Source organism: Vidua chalybeata, chromosome 21, assembly GCF_026979565.1.
Source record: "Vidua chalybeata isolate OUT-0048 chromosome 21, bVidCha1 merged haplotype, whole genome shotgun sequence".
NCBI classification, from domain to species: domain Eukaryota; kingdom Metazoa; phylum Chordata; class Aves; order Passeriformes; family Viduidae; genus Vidua; species Vidua chalybeata.
In genome coordinates this window covers 3,882,644-3,899,606 of record NC_071550.1, presented here as the reverse complement: position 1 = coordinate 3,899,606, position 16,963 = coordinate 3,882,644, and the positions used below count along the sequence as shown (strand labels likewise).

Genomic DNA, 16,963 nt, shown 5'->3' with positions numbered 1-16,963 from the left:
CAGAAGGGAGCGGGGGATCAGGGATTTCTTTTGATGGGAAGGACGCGGTGATTGACGCGGCCTCGCTGAGCTCTCCCGCGGCGGCTTCGGGGCTGGTGCTGCGACAAGCAGAGCTCGGTGTTCGGGCACTGCTCACGCAGGAAGAGCCGTGCTTATCGCAGCAGAGCCCGGTTTGGCGTGCTGGGCTTTCCCAGGGAGCCGGACGCTGGCTCTGTCCCCGCTCCCATCACCGCTGACCCTCCCCAGCGCTGAGGAAGCGAACCCCCGGCAATAACTCATCGGGAAAACAACAGTGCCATCTGCTGCACGGCCCCGCCGGGCTCCGGGCAGCCCTGGCCGGTCCACGCAGGGTCACACAGCCTGGCAGTCCCACCGGGCACAGCACACCCCCAGGCGGCACCATCAGCAGCATCACTGCAGGGGGAAGGCGGCCCCACAGCTGTCCTGGCGAGCAGCCACAGCTGGATGGCCTCCGGTTCGCACAGAAAGCACTGGACAGGGGGATGAGAGGCAGAGCAGAACAGAGAACGTGCTGGAGCCCATCTAGTGACTGCAGAGTGTGAAGGACATGGAGGAGGGAACAGGCTCACTTGGCAAAAGCAGGCAAAACCCCTTCTTCCCTATCAGCCCCTGGAACTGAACCCATCTTCCAACCCTCTCCTCAGGCAAGGGGAAGGGGAAGAGGGAAGCATTCCCTAACACTCACCAAGACTTGGCGAGCTCCTGCACACCATCCTGAGCATCTCCTTTGGAGAGAAATCCCAGATCCTGGCACTAGGCATGGTGCACTCCCCCAGCTGTGCTGTATCACCCCGATATCCCAGGGAAACTCCAGGTGGTGGGGACACCTGAGAGAGCAGGGTCAGCCTGAGGGAGCTGACAGCAGCTCCTCTGCCCCTCCAGGCTCAGCACCTGTGTGCAGTTGCCAGCTAACCAGCCCTTCCCCACGAGTGGTGGCAGCTTGGTGGCAGGTGAAGCAGTTTCCCTGCACACACTGCCTGGAAAGCGTGCTGGCATCCTCGTCAGATGGGTTGCTATAGCAATGGGAAAGGTATCAGAAGCAAAATCCATCTTGATGGATAGTGCAGATTGCTTTGGAGATCACCACCTGAGACCAGAAGCCCTGATTGCCCTGATCAGATCCAGCACTCAGGCACCACTTAGGGAATGACAGAGTGAAAACACTACGAGGAGATGAAAAACACAACCCCAAAGATGCCCAGAATAACCAAAGTCCTGAAAAGCCACTCATTTCTTCACTGAGCAAACTGGCTCAGAGACAACACACTGCACTGAGCTAGGGGATGTCAGATCCATCATTACAACGTCCCAGAGATTTATTCTGGAGCCTGCAGCAGTCGCTGCATCCTCTGCTCATGTCTGATCAGCCCAGGCACACACTCAGGCGTGAGTGGGAGCTCCAGATGGAGTGGCTGAGCCATGCCGAGGAGGGACTTTGCATCTCTCCACCTGCTGCCTCCCAGCCCCTGCTGCCAGCTGGACCCTCCCTTGCTGTCACTTGTTGCCAACTCGCCCCCCTGCCCCTGCAGAGCAACACCAAGAGTTAACTCCGAGCTGCTGGAGCCACTTCAGACGCTGGGAGCAGATGAAAGGAAAGACAGAAGCAAATGCAGCTCCCACCGAGCTGAGCTCGCCTGCACTCGCTCTCTGCGTCCTGCCCCCAGCCAGCCCAAGGCTGCTCATCCACCATCTGCTCCCTTCTCCTGCCCAAACGGCCAGAGAGGGACTGAGGGCATGAGTCTGCAGCTCTGGGAGCTTGGTTTGGGATGGAAGCCACCTTCTGACCCAGCTCAAGAGCAGGTTTCAGTTTTAAAGGCTGAAATTCACCCTTGCACGTGAACCTTGGCTTTCACATGTCGGGACACCTGGAACAACACACCTGCAGCGCTTAGAGATGAAAAAAACCTCCTTGTTTGCTCAGCTTATTTACTTTGCAACACTCAGTTTTACCAGTTGTTTGTGTGGGTCTTTCCCTTAGCAACCAGGGAGAGGAACATTTACAAGGCATGAAAAATGTAGCTGTGCAGCCCTCAGAACTGGCAGGGTGCGGCTGCGGGTGCAACTGGAAATTCCTCTTAACTGGTAGCCACAAACAGCGGGACCTCAATGAACTGCACCCCTTAAAAGGCAGAGTGGCTCATCCTCTTCAGCAGGAGGAACCAGGACTTTAAACCTCTGCTGTCCACTCACGCAGGATCCTGGGCTTGGAACAAATATCTCTACGTGCCTCAGTTTACCCATATAAAATATACCTATAAATAAATATATAAAATGGGTTAAGCATAAAAACATGACAGGAAGACTAAAACAGAGACCTTTATGCAAAACATTCTGTAGGATGCCACATGCACTCCCCAGCCTGGGAGGCTGAGCTCTGGACATCTTTTCCAGACAACCTTACACCTTTAATCTTCTGGATCTCCCAGCAAGATCAATCTTCCCACTCCATAATGACAGAAAACTCTCGTTCTTGACCCTAGACAGGGTCAGGGCCCAAACTCCAGTATTTTGGTTGCCAATCCCCTTTTCCAAAGGGACATGCCACCATCCAGCACACACCGGTGTGGCACTAGGGCCTGCCTCACACACGTGCCCCCAAGAGAGCTCATTTAGCTTTTGTTTATTGGGCTGGACCAAGGTGAACGAGGCCCAGACTAAAGAGACCCACAGGGTGCAGGAGGCAGCTCTGGAATGCACATTTTCCAGTCCAAAAATGGATCCCAGCCCACTTCTCCAGCACAGCATCAGCCCTTCCCTTTATTCATTCCTGGTCTCCAAGGAGCCATTGCTGCCCACTTACGTTCCCAGCACCCCCCCAAGGGCAGCAGCACAGCCCCCCCTTCCCAGGGTTGGGATCAAACAGAAGAAGAAGAAGAGAAAGTAAAAAATCAGAGGAACATCAGGACCAAACCCAGAGTCATGTTCTGGTTCCACCCCCAAATTTCATACCTTTGCTTCATCCTCCCCTACCCCAAAAGCACCAGGGGGTTTGGGAGCGCAGAGCTTTAGCCCACCGCGGCTCGATTTAGCTTCTTTGGCCTCATAAACACGCTAGGCAGAGACAAGGGACCTGCTGATGCCCCTTGGCCTGAGCGGTGCCAGGAGAGCCGGCCCCGGCTTGGAAGAGCACGCAGCAGCGCCAGCCTGCCAGCAGCATCGCAGCACAGCGGCTGCTGCAGCATCGCAGCGCCCTCAGACCCCGTCCCACACCGTGTCCCTTTCGCTCCCCATCCTTCAGCTCCTCTTCTCCCAGCCGCATTAACCATTTTACAAACAGAAAGCGAAAAAATTAAGAAAAAAAAAAAAAATTGAAAAACAGACTTCCCCGCACTCCCCCGGCAAAGCTGCTGCGTCTCCTCCTCCAAAGCCCCCGCTGCAGACACGTACAGTGACCCCGGCCCCAGCAGGCAGCAAGGGACGGACACCTGCGGCTACAGACCCCAGCAAGCCCCGCCAGAGCCCCCCGGCTCCGCGGCACCGCGCACCCATCAGTCACCCGCCGCGGACACGCGTGGGCCGCCCTGAGCCCCGCGCAGCGAGGGTTCTGCAGGGGACCGAGCCCGGCAGCAGCGCACCGGGCCGGGGCAGTTCGGGGGCACCGAGCCGGCGGCTGCCCCGCGCACTCACCTGGCTGTCGATCATCATCGTGCCCCGCTCATAGCCCCAGCGCCGCGCCGAGAGCCGCTGGCCCCGCTGCGGGTGCCGGGGCCGCGCTCAGGGCCCCGCCGCGCTGCCCGGCGGCCGGGGGCGATGCTCCGAGCCGGCCATGGGCCCCCGCTGCCCCCGCCGCCCCCGCCGAGCCGCCAGCGCCGAGCGCGGCCGGGAGAGCCGAGCGCGGGGCGGGAGCGGGGCGGGCGCCGCTGCCGGCGGGGAGGGGGCGGCTCCCGGCTCCGCCCGGCCCCGTTCCCGGGAGGGGGGTGCGCGTCTGCAGCGGGGGCAGCCGCACGGGCACCGCTCCGGGGGGCCCCGCGGCGCCGCTTCGCTCTTTGGGGTGTGTTTACCCCCGGGGATGACGGGGGCTGGCAGGAGCCGTGCGAAGGCACCGTGCAGACCCCGCCGGGGGAGCGGGCGCTGTGGCTGGGGAGCGGGGACGGCGCGGCGCTGCGTGCGGGTACAAACAGGAGAGGAGCTTGGGGTCGTGGCTGAGAGAGAACCCCCGGGACCCCCCCGGGCTGTCCCGCTCAGGAGGAGAGGCCGGGGCAGGGAGCCAGGGCACCACACGGACCTCCGGCTGCTCATCTCCGCTGAGCCCGGCACCGAAACGGGGCACGGGGGGACCCCCGGGCAGCGCTGCCGGAGCCGCGGGCGCACGGTCTGTGCGGGAGCTGGGGAGCCAGCGGGGTTGCCCTGGAAACAGAGCGGCTCCGGTCCCCGTCGTTTGTCATCATGAGGCCGATGACATGAGCCATTACAGCGGTGGCAGGAGGAGAAGGAGCCGGGAGAAGGCTGCGTCCGTCCATGGCCGAGTGCTCCCAGCCGCTGCAGGGCGGCTCCTGGGCATCAACACCCCGCGCCGGCCCCAGCAGCCGCCCCGCTTTGTGCAGGGTCACAGCGGGAGCGAGCACAGCCCACCGCACCTGCCCGTCCCGCTCCTCCGTGGCTCCGGGCCAGCTGAACCAGCAGCTCTGGCCGGGGAGCGCAGCCAGGAAAGGAAAAGGTGCTGCCAGGGCTCTGCCTCTGGCACTAGATGCTGCTACAGAGCAACATCGTTCTAATTATAGTAACGGTGTCAGTGAGAAAAACAGCGAGAAAAACACGCACGTCAAAAGGTCTAGAACGATGTGATTTGCTGCTGGCAAAGCTCACTAAAAACCACCACCAGAATGAAGCACTTTTTAAATGTCATTTGTACTCATCTGGCTCGCTTTAAATTGGCTAAAGGTTCAGCAGGGAAGCAGGGAGATGATGTGGGGATACAAGCAGTGGAGATTTGTGGTTAAAACTGCCTTTCTACTCATAAGGGTTTACACTAGTTTTACACAAAACAGCGACATTTGGTGGATCTATGTTTAAGCTAAATATACACAGGAAAAGTCACGTCAGTGCAGCAACACTCGTGGAGAAAGGAGGGAGTCTGGTGGGCAGGCAGACATTCAAATGTCACTCTTCAGATGGGTTTTTCTAGTGATGCTTCCCTAAATCATTTGATTGTGTGGAGCAGAACTCCAAGGTTGGGGATTTACCGTGAGTAAAGTACAACCCAACCCACTCCTGTAACTCCTTCTCCAGTTCCTGCTGTCCCCAGAGCGGCCTGTCACTGCCACTGTCACTCCACCTGGAGAGCAGCTGTTGCTCTGTGTCACCCCTGGGGTCCCACGGGGACTTGCTGGGGCAGGAGGTGAAGCGGAGCAGGTGGGATTCAAGTGACAAAATAATAACCTTGGTGCTCAGAGCTGCCCTTTGAGATTAGAGCAAAACCCCACTGCGTGCAAACACAGAACAAGAGACGGAGACAGTCCCTCCCTCAAAAAGCTGAACAGGTGACACAAAGGGCAGGGGAGTGAACCCAGCAGCCCTGGCAGGTCGCTCCCAGCCTTCCAGCCCCTTTCCACCACCAGCTGCATGAAGCCAGCCGGATGCACGTGGCTTTTGCACAAGCTGGTTTTGTGCAGGGAATGTGTAACTGATGTTCTTACCCCTCCTCATCCCCTTTGATCATCTCATTTCCGTGCCCCACAGCCACAGATCTCACCCACAGAAGGTTTGACTAAGCCAGTCCTTCCATGACTGCTGCTGTGTGGTACAAAATGACATTTCTGGTCAAAACTGTCAGGGAACATCACCTGTGGGAGGGTTATGGGAAAACCAAACCAGAGAGGAAAAGAATCCTAATCTGGCTAAGTGGAAATGATTCTTGTCCTATCAGTGGGGAGAATGAGAGGATCAGAGCCTGGCCCCAGCACAAATCATATTCAGTGCTGGAAGTTCCTGTTTCACATCACACAGAGAAATTTGCCCTTTGGGGGTGGATGCACTGGGCAAGACAGCAGCAGGGAGAAGGAAAGAAACAGCCTGTCAGATGGGTGCTTAAATTAGAGGGACTATGAATGATGAGTCTGTTCCAGCCGAGCAGAAAGGGATGGAGGGAAAAAGGGGCCCTTGGGAAGGCAACAAGCTGCTGCTCTGAGGCTGGGTTAAGGGCTTCAGTGGGAAATACCTTGAGAGCACAATCACATCCCCAGGCAGTGGGGTTTATTTACATGTGGTGATTCAGTTTTCATGCACTTCCCTGCATTTCTAAGTCCAAATTCCTCTGGCACAAGAACAGGTAAGACAAATTGTCCCCCATGGTGAGAGTGACACTCTGCTGCCTTCCTACCACGTGCCTCAGTTTCCCCACTGTGCACTGGGTGTGGGTGGGGAAAGCACATCAGAAAGCAAGTCCTGGAGAAGCTCCAACAGTGCACACAAGCTGCACAATCCAAACTGGGAGAAGGAAAGCTGGCTGCTGCTGCTGGGGGAAGGGGATTAATCAGCAGGAGATGACAACAGAAGTCCAGCCTTTCATTAATTACAGGAGGGCACGAGCTGATTCAGGGAGCATCTCCCACACAGCGCTGTGGGGTTTTTTTCTGCAGATATTCTCCTCCTCCCTGGAGGCACTGGGAGTTTGTAGGTACTGCTTCAAACCACAGCCCCGTGGAGCAGAACTGTGTCGCACAACACAAGCCATTCCTCTGGGGAGAAGCTGCAGGCCTGCCAGGAAAACAAACATGTTTGGCACAGCACAAACCAGGCCATTCTGGTGTCAATCAGAGGGCTGAGGATTCGGCCAAAAGGCAGCTCAGATGCAGAGCTCAGACCAAGCCCTTCACAATTTGTTCAAAACAGGTACCCCAGAAACACAGACCACCCTCTATCACCCATCATTTGTGCTGCAGAACTTCCTCTCACCGAGGATTTATGAGTATCTGCACAGGAATCCAATAATTAATGTGGCAGAATGAAGCCACAAACCCAGAGCTGGCTGCAAACCCAGAGCAGTTTCCAGCAGAATTAAGGCATAAGGGGAATTGGCCATTGCCACAGCTGATCTATGGATTTGTGGCTGCTATGGAACTTCACGTTTTTCTTGGAATCTGAGTACTTTTCTACGAGGTCTAGCCCAGCCCAGACACATACTGACACCAGGAGATAAAATTATCTGGCTGGACTGGACAGTTCCTTCTGGCTGGTAAAGAATCCATATGCATATATGTATAATTAGCATAATGAGAACCCAGTTTCAGCGTGGCCTGGAGGCACTAACTCATTTAACAAATAAGAAACAGACAATATTAATCCTGGGCTGGTTGGAAATGTATGTTTCTGGAAATATTTGGATAAGTATTTTTCCTCACCATTTTGGCTTAGGTGAGGTGCCTGGTTACCCAACATCAGAGCAGGGGTTTCAGTTCTGGTTTAGTTACGTAAAGGGGCATCTTCCTCCTGCACCACATCACTAAGAACAGTCTGGAGAAAATGTAATAAAGACCTTTTGCTGGATTAAGCACAAATCAGCCAACCCAGCTGCCACTGGGGCTTTGGGGCTGGAGGTATTTCAGGTACCTTATCTATATTATGGGTCCGTGAAAGCTTCTCTAATTAGTCTTCTGGAAGATGAAATGCCTGCAATGACAGTGGCAAGTGCCATTTCCAGCCTGCTCACAGGACTGAAATGGCTCGTTAAGTCATCTGCAATCAGTGGTGGGGCCCTAAAGCTTTGAATACTTGATTCGCTGCCATACAGCAATTTTCTCATGTGAAGGGAAGCAGGAACAGTCAGGCACCTCTTCCCTATTTTCCCTCTCTCTGCCAAACGAGCTTTTTTTCCCTCTTTTTTTCTTTTTTTCCTTCCCCCCCCCCCAAGCTGTTCCCTTAGAAACAGCCCGTTCACCCTTTCACCCTGCTCCTCCTCTCCCCGCTGAGCGCTGCCGCTCCCCGCAGCTCCCGTGGCCTCTCTCCTGCTCCCTCGGAGAGAACAGGGACTGACAGACGTGCTCAGCCCTTCGGTAGCAGAGGGAGATGATGTTTATGGCAGCCCTGCTGTGACAAGGGAGGTGGCACCTGTGACCTCAGCTGCCAGCCACGCTCCCCCATGCTCACCCGAGGGAGCTGCCAGGCTCTAAACGCCTGGTTCAGCTCCTCAGCACATCCAAAGAGAGAAAACATTAACCCCAGCCCACTTCCAGCTCCACGCTGAACTCCCAGCTTCTCCAGAGCATTTCATTATGGAATGAACTCATCCTGCTTGCTGGAAAGGCATCAGCTCGTGCTGTCAGCTCCAGCAGCTTCTCGCCAATTTATTTCACAGAGCTTAGAAAAATTGGAAAGGGCTGAAGCAATGGAGAGGAACATGAACATCTCAAAAACAGATTTTCTGTGTTGGAAAAGATTACATGATCCACAGAGACATGTGACCCAGGGAAAAGGTTCAGAGCACATCTGTGATTGAAATAAAGCCGAAGAAGTTCAGTCTGCTCTGAGCTGTGCCAGCTCTGTCTAAACTTGGGTCTCCAAAGCACAGACTGGAATCTGGGAGATAACTGCTAGATGAGTTCACACTGTTTGTCCTGTCAGACCAGGGCTCTTACGGGCAATGCCTGGCACCAGCTCTCTGCTGAGAAGGTCCAAGAAATCCTGCTGCACACCACTCAGGGATAACGAGCTCCGAGTGCAAGTTTCCTCCTGATTCTGACAAAAGGCATTAGTTTAAATCACAATTCAGGAAAATTTATTGCCCTGCAATGTTCTTTTTTTTTTTAAGTGAAAAGGTCTTAACCAAAACCCAAGGTCTTCTCCTCCACAGGAACGTCAAATACCATTTTGATCTTGTTAAATTTCCACCAGGCCTCAGGAAAACACTCGTCAAAGGTAACTACAGCCATGCATTGGATAACTGTCCCTGTGGATGCTTTTTTGTGTGCTACAGCCTCAAGCAGGATGTATTTACAAAGAGTGGGAATCCAGAAACCTTTTCAGTCTCACCCGCACTTTGGCTGCTGCTTCTGAAATGCATTTAGACTCTGTTCTCCAAAGGAACTATCCACACATCCCCTTCCCGGTTTTTGCTCCTACCAGGAACAAAAATTCAAGGTGGGGCACATTCTGGAGGAGCTAATTTTGGTGGCTTTGGTTGCATGGGGGATCTCTCTGCAGGGATGGTCAGTTTCGGACCTCTTTGTAGTTCTTATTCACTGTGGAAAAACGAATGAGGCGGATTTCGGGGGGCTTGGGCTTCCTGTCATCCCATATGTACTCTGGAGAAAGCAGCTTGGAGGGTTTGTGTGACAAGAAGTGCCTGTTGAGGTGACTCTCCTCCTGCCAGGCTGCCATGATCCCGTTGGCTTTGTCTGCCAGGATGGTCATGTGGCACATCTTGGTGAACTCATAGACTTTCTTGACCAAGCCTCCAAACACGGCCCCTCCGTAGTAGAAATCCCCTTCTCCCTTAGGGATGAAGGCTGCTGAGGAGCTCCTCCTCTCATACGGGAACTGCTCTCGTGGGACATCGAAGTAGCCGGGGTGGATGGCTGCCACCGTGTCCCCCAGGGTCTCGGGGCCCCAGGGGCTGTGGAACACCATGTCGATGTCCAGGCAGAAGAGGTAGTGCACCTCGCCATGGCTCTCCTTGGCCACGTGCTGGTTGATGGCCTCCATCCTGCGCATGGAGATCTCCTGCCAGCTGGAGAATTTCTGCATGGGGACGGTGACAAGCCTGCGCCCCGGCTGCAGCTGGATCTGGGGGATGCTGGCGGGGCTGTCTGTGAAGATGTAATAGTTCACCCGGTAGCCCCGCATGAAGTGCTGCTCCGCCGAGTCCAGGAAGCGACGCGCGAACCTCGAGTACCTGAGCAGACACAGCCCGTGGGGCACAGCAGGGACAAGGAGGGCCTTGCTGGGGACCTTTTGCAAAGGTGTGGAGTGATACAGGAAAGGGGTGATGCCTCAGCTTTTAGGTTTTCTATTTTTCAGATTCTGTGCTGCTTTAGTGTGTGGGTCTGGGCTTCAGAGCTCTCTGCACAGAGCAAGGAAACAAAACAATTCCTGCTCCAGCTGGGGACCAAGGACAAATGATCCAAACCTCAGGCCCAAGAGCACAAACAACATGGAATGAAGAGAGAAAAACAAGCAGGATGGGACTTCATAACCTAAAGCTGTAATTGGACAATTAACTCCAATATGCAAATGGTCCAAAACTTATAAAAGTGAGAGACCCCGTGACCTGTTGTCCTTTTTTAGTGGCCATTTTGGGTTGTGCTGCCCAAGGTGGATCCATTGAGGCCTCTTAATAAACACCTACTTTATTCTTTAGCTCCATCTAGTCTCTGTTCTAGGTCAGCCTGCACAAGGCATCAGGGGAATGGCCTTCAGCTGGAGGAGGGCAGGGTTAGAACAGATTTTGGGAATTCTTCCCTGTGAGGGTGGGGAGTCCTGGCACAGGGTGCCCAGAGAAGCTGTGGCTGTCCCATCCCTTGGGAGGTGCCCAAGGACAGGTTGATGCAACCTGGTCTAGTGGAAGGTGTCTCTGCCATGGCAGGGGGTGGAAGGAGATGAATTTTAAGGTCCCTTCCAACCCAAACCATTCTGGGATTCCAAGGGGCTGCGTGGTGGATTATGAAGAGAATTCTCTAATTCTCACATTAGAAAATGCAAGACAAGGAGTAAGGAGAGTTCAGTGATTATCACTGCAAGAATCCACACACCACACATACAACAGGGGTAGTGGAGGACAAGGAATAAGTGGATTATCCCCATTTTGACCAGCTCTAATTCCCAAGGCACCTGCTAATTCTTAAAAAACACTGCCCACACCTCAGGTACCTCAAGTGTTGTCATCCTGTGGGCTCGTGTGATTACAGACACACTACATGGGCACAAACCCCCCTGTAAACTGGGACAAATTTCAGGAAAATCATCTTCCCACAGAGGAAGGGCATCACCCCAAGAGCTGTGTCCACTGAGTGCTTCCCTTACTTTCCAACAGCAAAGGCTGTCACCCCTATGGTGAGGTTCAGGGGTCTGTAGGCACTGTCCAGGATCTCAGGATCAAAAGTCCCTTCCCAGACGATGGGGGCCAGCCATGGTGTGACTGTCAGCACATCCTGGCGCCTGAAAGGGGAAAAAAAACAGAAATGTAAATGAAATGTAACTGTTCCTGTTGGTTTTGAGGCCAGTAAATGGGAAAGAAGCACAAAAAGGCAGCTAGAGGAGTGTGTGAATCAGCATTAATTCACCATGGAGGGTATTAGCCTCAGATATTTTCTCTCTGCACTCTTCTTTGAGGTTACAGAGCATGGATATTTCAATTCCTGGGCTGAAATTAAGCACTTAACACATCAGCAAAAACCTGAGGATCTGCTAAAATCTCATTTAAGGACTTTTCTGCTGAGGAGAGTTTAATGACCACTGAACTCTCAGAATGGGAAGCTGTGCCTATTTGCTATCAGCCTGATGCAGATTGCTACATGCAGATTAAAACACAAGTAATAATAATATGAAAATTATTATTAAAAATACCCCATTGCTGTGTTATTAAAACACAGCTTGCAGCATGACAGCTTATTTTTCCAGGATTTATATATAGCTCCAACACATTCAGATATAATTTAAAATGCTGTATGTGAGCCAGCATTCAAATTTTTTCTAACAAAGTTAGAAAAAAATCCTTAATCTCCAGTGAGGGAAGTGGAAATACTGAATATAAATGCAGCAGAGACTGATTCTGCCCTATTACAGCTCTGCAATGCTGTTTCAATTTGCTGCTTTGTTTTCAGTGTTTCACTCTTACCTTTCTGATTTTAAAAGGAGGTGGCATTTATGGTGGAACTCACCCCAGCCTGCTCACATTTGCTCCAGACCAGGAGCTGGAGCACTCTGCTAATGAAATTTGTCACACACAGCACCGTGGCCACACTTGGGGGCTGCCAGGCTCCCACCTGACACAGTCCCAAGGCAAAAACAGCACCAGAACCAGACTGGGGGAGCTGTGGGGAGCAGCCTGGTGCTTCAGGCAGCAGATCCAATCACATCCTCCAAGCCAGATCTAATAGTCTCAGTCTGAGAGGATACAAGAATAACAGTTTCACTCCTTCCTGCAGCAATGCCTGTGATTGAAAGATTAAATTATACAGGGAGAAGAATTTGGGTTGGAGAAAATGTACTAACTGATCTGTCCTGTTTCTGGGTTGATGATCCTTTTTATAGGAGAGAGGAGGAAACAGGCACGCTCCCTTCTCTAAGCTTTGTAAATTTGATTTTAAAGGGCTGCCCTGGGTTCCCCAGTGAGTCATGGTCATCCTCTCAGTGCCAGTGAACTCCCTCCAGAAGACACAGAGCATGAAAAGCTTTGAGATTCTCCCCTTGTTTAGCCCAGTATATTCCAGCTGATTTAGCACTGAAATTTATTCCAATATGGAAGAAATGTTCAGGCTGAGCACATCCTGAATATGTGGGGGAAATAATATATATATGTGTGTGTGTGTGTGCCATCAGGGTGTGTTTATTAACATGCTAAAGAATGTGGTTGTTGAACTGCTCCAGATAAAAGGCCAAAGGAGGCTGTAACAACCTGAGCTGCACAGAGAGCTTGTCCAAGCCACTTCTTAGAGCTGCTGTCCCAAATCTTCCCTTAAACTCCCTGCTTTGGCTGTGTCTCAGAGATCTGGCTGTGTTTGCTGGAGGTCACACAGAGCACCTGCTTTATGTTGCCCTGAAATGGGTTCAAAGCTCTCCCACAGCTGCTTCCAGCTACAGCACAGCTCCAGAAGGTATTTCCCACTTACAGATATTACAGATCTGCCACCTCAAAAAGAGCTCCTGGCCACGACAGAGCGCGTGTGTGCTAATGTGATAATTGGGAATTAACAGGAAGTGTGTTAATAAGTGTGCAGTAACCAAGCCCAGCCTTAGAGCAGCACAGGCAGCTGCTGACACACCCCTGTGGTTGGGTTCTCATGGAACAAGGTCCTGCTCAGTGTGCCCCAGGACTCTGGAACTGTGAGTGCTGCAAAGTGCCCAAACCACACTCAGCAGAAACAAAGTTCAAACAAAGAAACTTACTTTGGCGCCAGCACTCTTGGCTGCTGATAAAATAATCTGTAAAAAGGAAGAAATATCCATTGAATAATACATGAATATGCCTGGAAAGAGAGGAACAGCAGTTTAAAGGTCAGGAGATAAAAAGCCAGTACTTACTGGGGGAAAAGCTGGATTAGCTTCTCTTCTGTATATTGGAGTTTCATGGAGCTGCATGATGGGGTGGGAAAAGAAAGGGATTGTTATGCTCTTCTAAAAATATCAACCAAGTTGGGCTTCAGGACCTGCTGCTGCACTGCCAGCTGTCCAAATCCAGCCCCAGCTGCTGTGGACACTGCCCTGCCTGGCCAGGGTTAGGCATCACCTGCACACACCTCCAGGGCTGCCAGGCAAGGGACAGCTTTGGGACAGAACACACAGAGAGGTGCTGGCAGCAGTCCCATCTGAGGGGAAATCAGGGTTTAGGGGTCAAAATCCATGTGGGACTGTCAGCAATGGTCATGTATGTGCTCCATGCTCTGCAAAACTGTTCCTGGTCACCTGGAGGGCCGAACTACCTGAAATAACCAAATTTCCAACAACATTCAGAGAAATAAGCACCTGACCAGACACAATGGTTTGGAATGGGCTGGAATAATCAGAAATACCTCTGTGAAACATCTTTTTTTTTTTTTCCTATTTGCATGGCTTGGTTTAGTTTTTGCAAGAACAGTAGGTCATGGGAAAAGCCAGAGCTTGTCATGTCCCAGCTCTGGTGCAATGTGGCAGTGAGGAGGTCACTGGGGCCATGGCCCTGGCCCCTGCACAGTGTCAATTCTCTCCTGTGCAGCTCTGGGAGAGCTCTTGGCACCCAGGCTAGGTCAGGTACAAGCTCAGAAAGCAGCTCCCCTTCATTTGTTTAGAGCTCAGAGCTCAAGTGCTGCCACGGCACAACCACATCCATGGAGTGGGGGCAGAGCACAGATCTCAGAGACAAGAACAGGAGCCTGATGAGAACTGGGGGGTTGTTCCTGACTGTGCCAGAGCTCCTCCTGTGCCTGCTCATCTCCCCTCTCTGGTTTAGGTGTCTCTGTCTAGTGAGTGGACACTTAGAGCACAGTTGTGCAAGTGCAGGTGCGTGATTACACCCTGATAAGGAAGCTGCATTAACCTTTTAGTCCTGGGCTCTGGGACCCACAACAAACAAAGCCTCCCTCACCTGTGAGACCCAGAGCTGTCCTGCAGGGCAGGCAGGCCCCAACAGCATTGTTAGCTTTTTGCTTTAAGAGAGTGACTAATTGCAGCTTCATAAATAAAGAACAAGCCGCCTGTTAATCACTGTTTGTGCTGTCAGCGAAGAGCAGGACTGCAACAATGATCCGTGTTAGTCATTAGGCACAGAACAAAATACTTACAAGATTTCAGGGCAGGGAAGGTAGTAAGGCAGGTAGTGCACTTTTCCACTCCCAGCTACAGCCCTGTGAGAGCAAAGAAATGTTTTAAGCTAGGAAATGTTGAAGGAAACCTTCATAGGATTTTCCAAGATCACCCAAGGACCTGGCAAAGATTTTGAGAGGTAACTCTGGCTAACTCCATATCTACTTTATTAATTAGTGTAGGATCTGCTGTGTTCACATTTTAACACAATGTCCTGCTGCTGAGGCAAAATGCAGCTACCCACAAGGTGAAAGTACAGCAAATTACAACATCATAAAAATGCAATAAATCAGAATAATTTAGTAATTAATATTTTAATACTTAACAGAAATGCCTTATCTCAGACTCCCTTCCAATGATGTTTGAGTTTGCTCTAGAGAATCTATAAGTCATACACAGTTGTCAGAATATTCAGTTACAAAATTCTCAGTGTTTGAAAGCTGTGATGTCTGACAGTTACAAAGCTGTCCCTGGTGACACTGGAGTGAGTTTGGACTGTGTGAAGGGACAGATAATCACCTCTGTTAAGGCCTGAGCTGAAATGTAACTGGGATATTCCATACTCAAGCATCTGTTTGCGAGTCACTATGGTGTTACCAGCCTGATTTGGACCCAATTGCTCTTTTTTCCTCTTTCCCTTAGGGCCTTCTCCCTCTACCAGTGCTCCTTTATCTATTACACAAATTGCTGCTCTTTCTTACAGCTCGAAGAGGGGCTTCCCATAAAATGCACAGCCTTTTATTTTTGTGTTCTAGGAGTTTTACCACAGGATCTACACAGGATGTTTTAGGTATGACCCAGCTGGGCAGCAAATGCTTACCAGATAACTGCAGCAACAGCACCCAGGCAGACAAGAGATCCCAGCAGCACTTTCCTGGAAATCATCTCTTCTAGAGGAGAAGGAAGGGCAACTTCTCAACTCCAGCAGCTTTCACTCTGCAAAGGACAAACATAAAGGGAAGAGGCTGGAAGTACCTCACTCTGAGAGAAATTGGTCATTTCCTCAGAGGAGGATGAAGCTTCTTGGTAGCTTCTCTTTCAGTCTTTCTGAAGTGATAAACACAGAAGGCATCAGACTGTAAGAGCCAGGACACTGAGGCAGAATCTGTAAAATGTCTGAGCAAATTCTTCATTCCAGGGAGCTTTAACCCCAGCTCTAGCACATGGGGAGCCCTTCTGATCTGAATCCACTTTTTCACCTCAAGCACGCACCCTTTGCAATTGAATCAAATCACCCACTCCTGTCCTATCAGAGAGCTAACACAGTTATCAGCTGGGCTGATTAACTCCACCTTTCCCAGTCCAGTAACCAGCAGGGGCACTCCCTGCAAAGGTGCCTGAAGGAAAGGTACACTGAGGTGTGAGACCAGCAAAGGAACATTTCACAATCCTAATGCACCCTGGGTAAAGGTTAAACCAAGGAAATTATTCCCTCTACAACAGCCATGAAAATCAACTTTCCCAAGCCCACCTGTCCTACCTAAAAAGCTCAAATCAATCTCTTTTTCTGCTCACAGGGAAGCAAAGTTGCCCAGAGTGTGAACTTTGGCTGGTCCCTGTGAGGAACACAAAATGCATTTGTGTGAGGTCTCCAAAGGGGCTACAAGCACATTAATTGTTATTCTTTCATTATCATCATCAGTAAGGACAGCAGCAGGGAGCTGTGGATCAGGCTCGTGGGTTTCCATCTCACTGCTGCTTCCTCAGGACCCAACCCATGTTCTCCTGCTTCCTCAGGACCCAATCCTCCACACCAAGAGCTCTTCCAGGCTGGCTGGAGGGACCAGATGTATTTCCAGTTACAGCTTTCTACTTTCTAGAATGCCATTGGAGCCTGCAGAGAAGGAAAAAAAAAAGTAAAATGAGAAAAAGGCTGTTTATCAAGCATTTACAAAGATGGTAGCATTTATACTAAGGGGAGGAAGTGGTACATGATGCTTCTTGGAGGGTGCTGAAGTAATCCCAGAGATCATCACTGGCCCTTGGTGAGGCACAGGACAGTGTCAATGGATCTGAACAGGCAGGAGTGACTTTCCTGCTTTAATTTCTTTGGCTGGAAAAAGACAAGTGGCAAAAAGTTCTTTAATCTGCTTTACTGTGTCACACAGAAATCCTCTCTGGTGCTTCTCCCTCACTTTCCTCTGAGAGGATCTAATTAGCTTTCACCAGGAAGCATCACAAAATCCTACTTAAAAATAATGACTAACTATATATATATAACATATATGAATGTATGTGTGTGCATCTATATAAATATATATCTTAAGGCCTTCCACCACTTAAAGCCTTCATGGATTCACGCTGAGCAGTTCTGGATTCTTGCCTAAAAATGCTGCAGCTCCACAAACACAGAAAGGAGCACAAACAGCCTTCCCCCTCAGGCAGTTGTTCTGTGCTTTGACCAGCTTCATCTCGTTCCTGTGCCAGTTGTGTCATGAGAGCTGCTATGCTGACACCAGGATTTGTCAGTGCCACGTTTCTTACCTTGTGCTTGATGCTTCCAGCACAT

At 51.4% G+C, this 16,963-nt stretch overlaps 2 protein-coding genes and 1 long non-coding RNA gene across 4 annotated transcripts in view; all 3 read right to left on the bottom strand.

The window, feature by feature from the left end:
• The window catches only part of RALGDS (ral guanine nucleotide dissociation stimulator), a 57,194-nt gene extending 53,422 nt beyond the window's left edge, over positions 1 to 3,772 (bottom strand). The window contains exon 1 of the mRNA XM_053961858.1: positions 3,649 to 3,772. Coding sequence (XP_053817833.1) covers positions 3,649 to 3,666 — 18 coding nt within the window. The 5' untranslated portion in view covers positions 3,667 to 3,772. The remainder of the gene's footprint in view (positions 1 to 3,648) is intronic.
• A 2,783-nt stretch (positions 3,773 to 6,555) lies between these two features.
• Positions 6,556 to 7,983, bottom strand: LOC128798352 (uncharacterized). Its single transcript, XR_008434406.1, has 4 exons — positions 7,898 to 7,983; positions 7,570 to 7,629; positions 7,362 to 7,473; positions 6,556 to 6,717 (listed from the first exon to the last, which is right to left on the bottom strand). It is a non-coding gene; the product is annotated as an uncharacterized LOC128798352 (long non-coding RNA).
• A 162-nt stretch (positions 7,984 to 8,145) lies between these two features.
• On the bottom strand, positions 8,146 to 15,967 carry GBGT1 (globoside alpha-1,3-N-acetylgalactosaminyltransferase 1 (FORS blood group)). Of its 2 annotated transcripts, XM_053962196.1 has the most exons (7): positions 15,935 to 15,967; positions 15,275 to 15,390; positions 14,433 to 14,495; positions 13,198 to 13,248; positions 13,063 to 13,098; positions 10,978 to 11,112; positions 8,146 to 9,850 (listed from the first exon to the last, which is right to left on the bottom strand). In XM_053962196.1, exons 2-7 carry the CDS (start codon positions 15,337 to 15,339, stop codon positions 9,166 to 9,168), a joined length of 1,035 nt encoding a protein of 344 aa, XP_053818171.1. In that variant the 5' UTR covers positions 15,340 to 15,390; positions 15,935 to 15,967; the 3' UTR covers positions 8,146 to 9,165. The 2 variants fall into 2 exon arrangements, with proteins under 2 accessions (XP_053818171.1, XP_053818170.1); XM_053962195.1 differs by lacking the exon at positions 15,935 to 15,967 and having other exon boundaries at positions 15,275 to 15,475.
• Between the last annotated feature and the right edge of the window lie 996 nt (positions 15,968 to 16,963).

What these genes read in the sequence shown, in the direction of transcription:
- GBGT1 (XM_053962196.1), bottom strand. Translation starts at nt 15,339, where the DNA reads ATGATTTCCAGGAAAGTGCTGCTGGGATCTCTTGTCTGCCTGGGTGCT. An exon ending in GCTGTTGCTGCAGTTATCTG is followed by an intron (nt 14,496 to 15,274) that starts GTAAGCATTTGC and finishes TTGCTCTCACAG; the next exon opens with GGCTGTAGCTGGGAGTGGAA. An exon ending in ACAGCCTTTGCTGTTGGAAA is followed by an intron (nt 9,851 to 10,977) that starts GTAAGGGAAGCA and finishes GTGTCTGCTCAG; the next exon opens with GTACTCGAGGTTCGCGCGTC.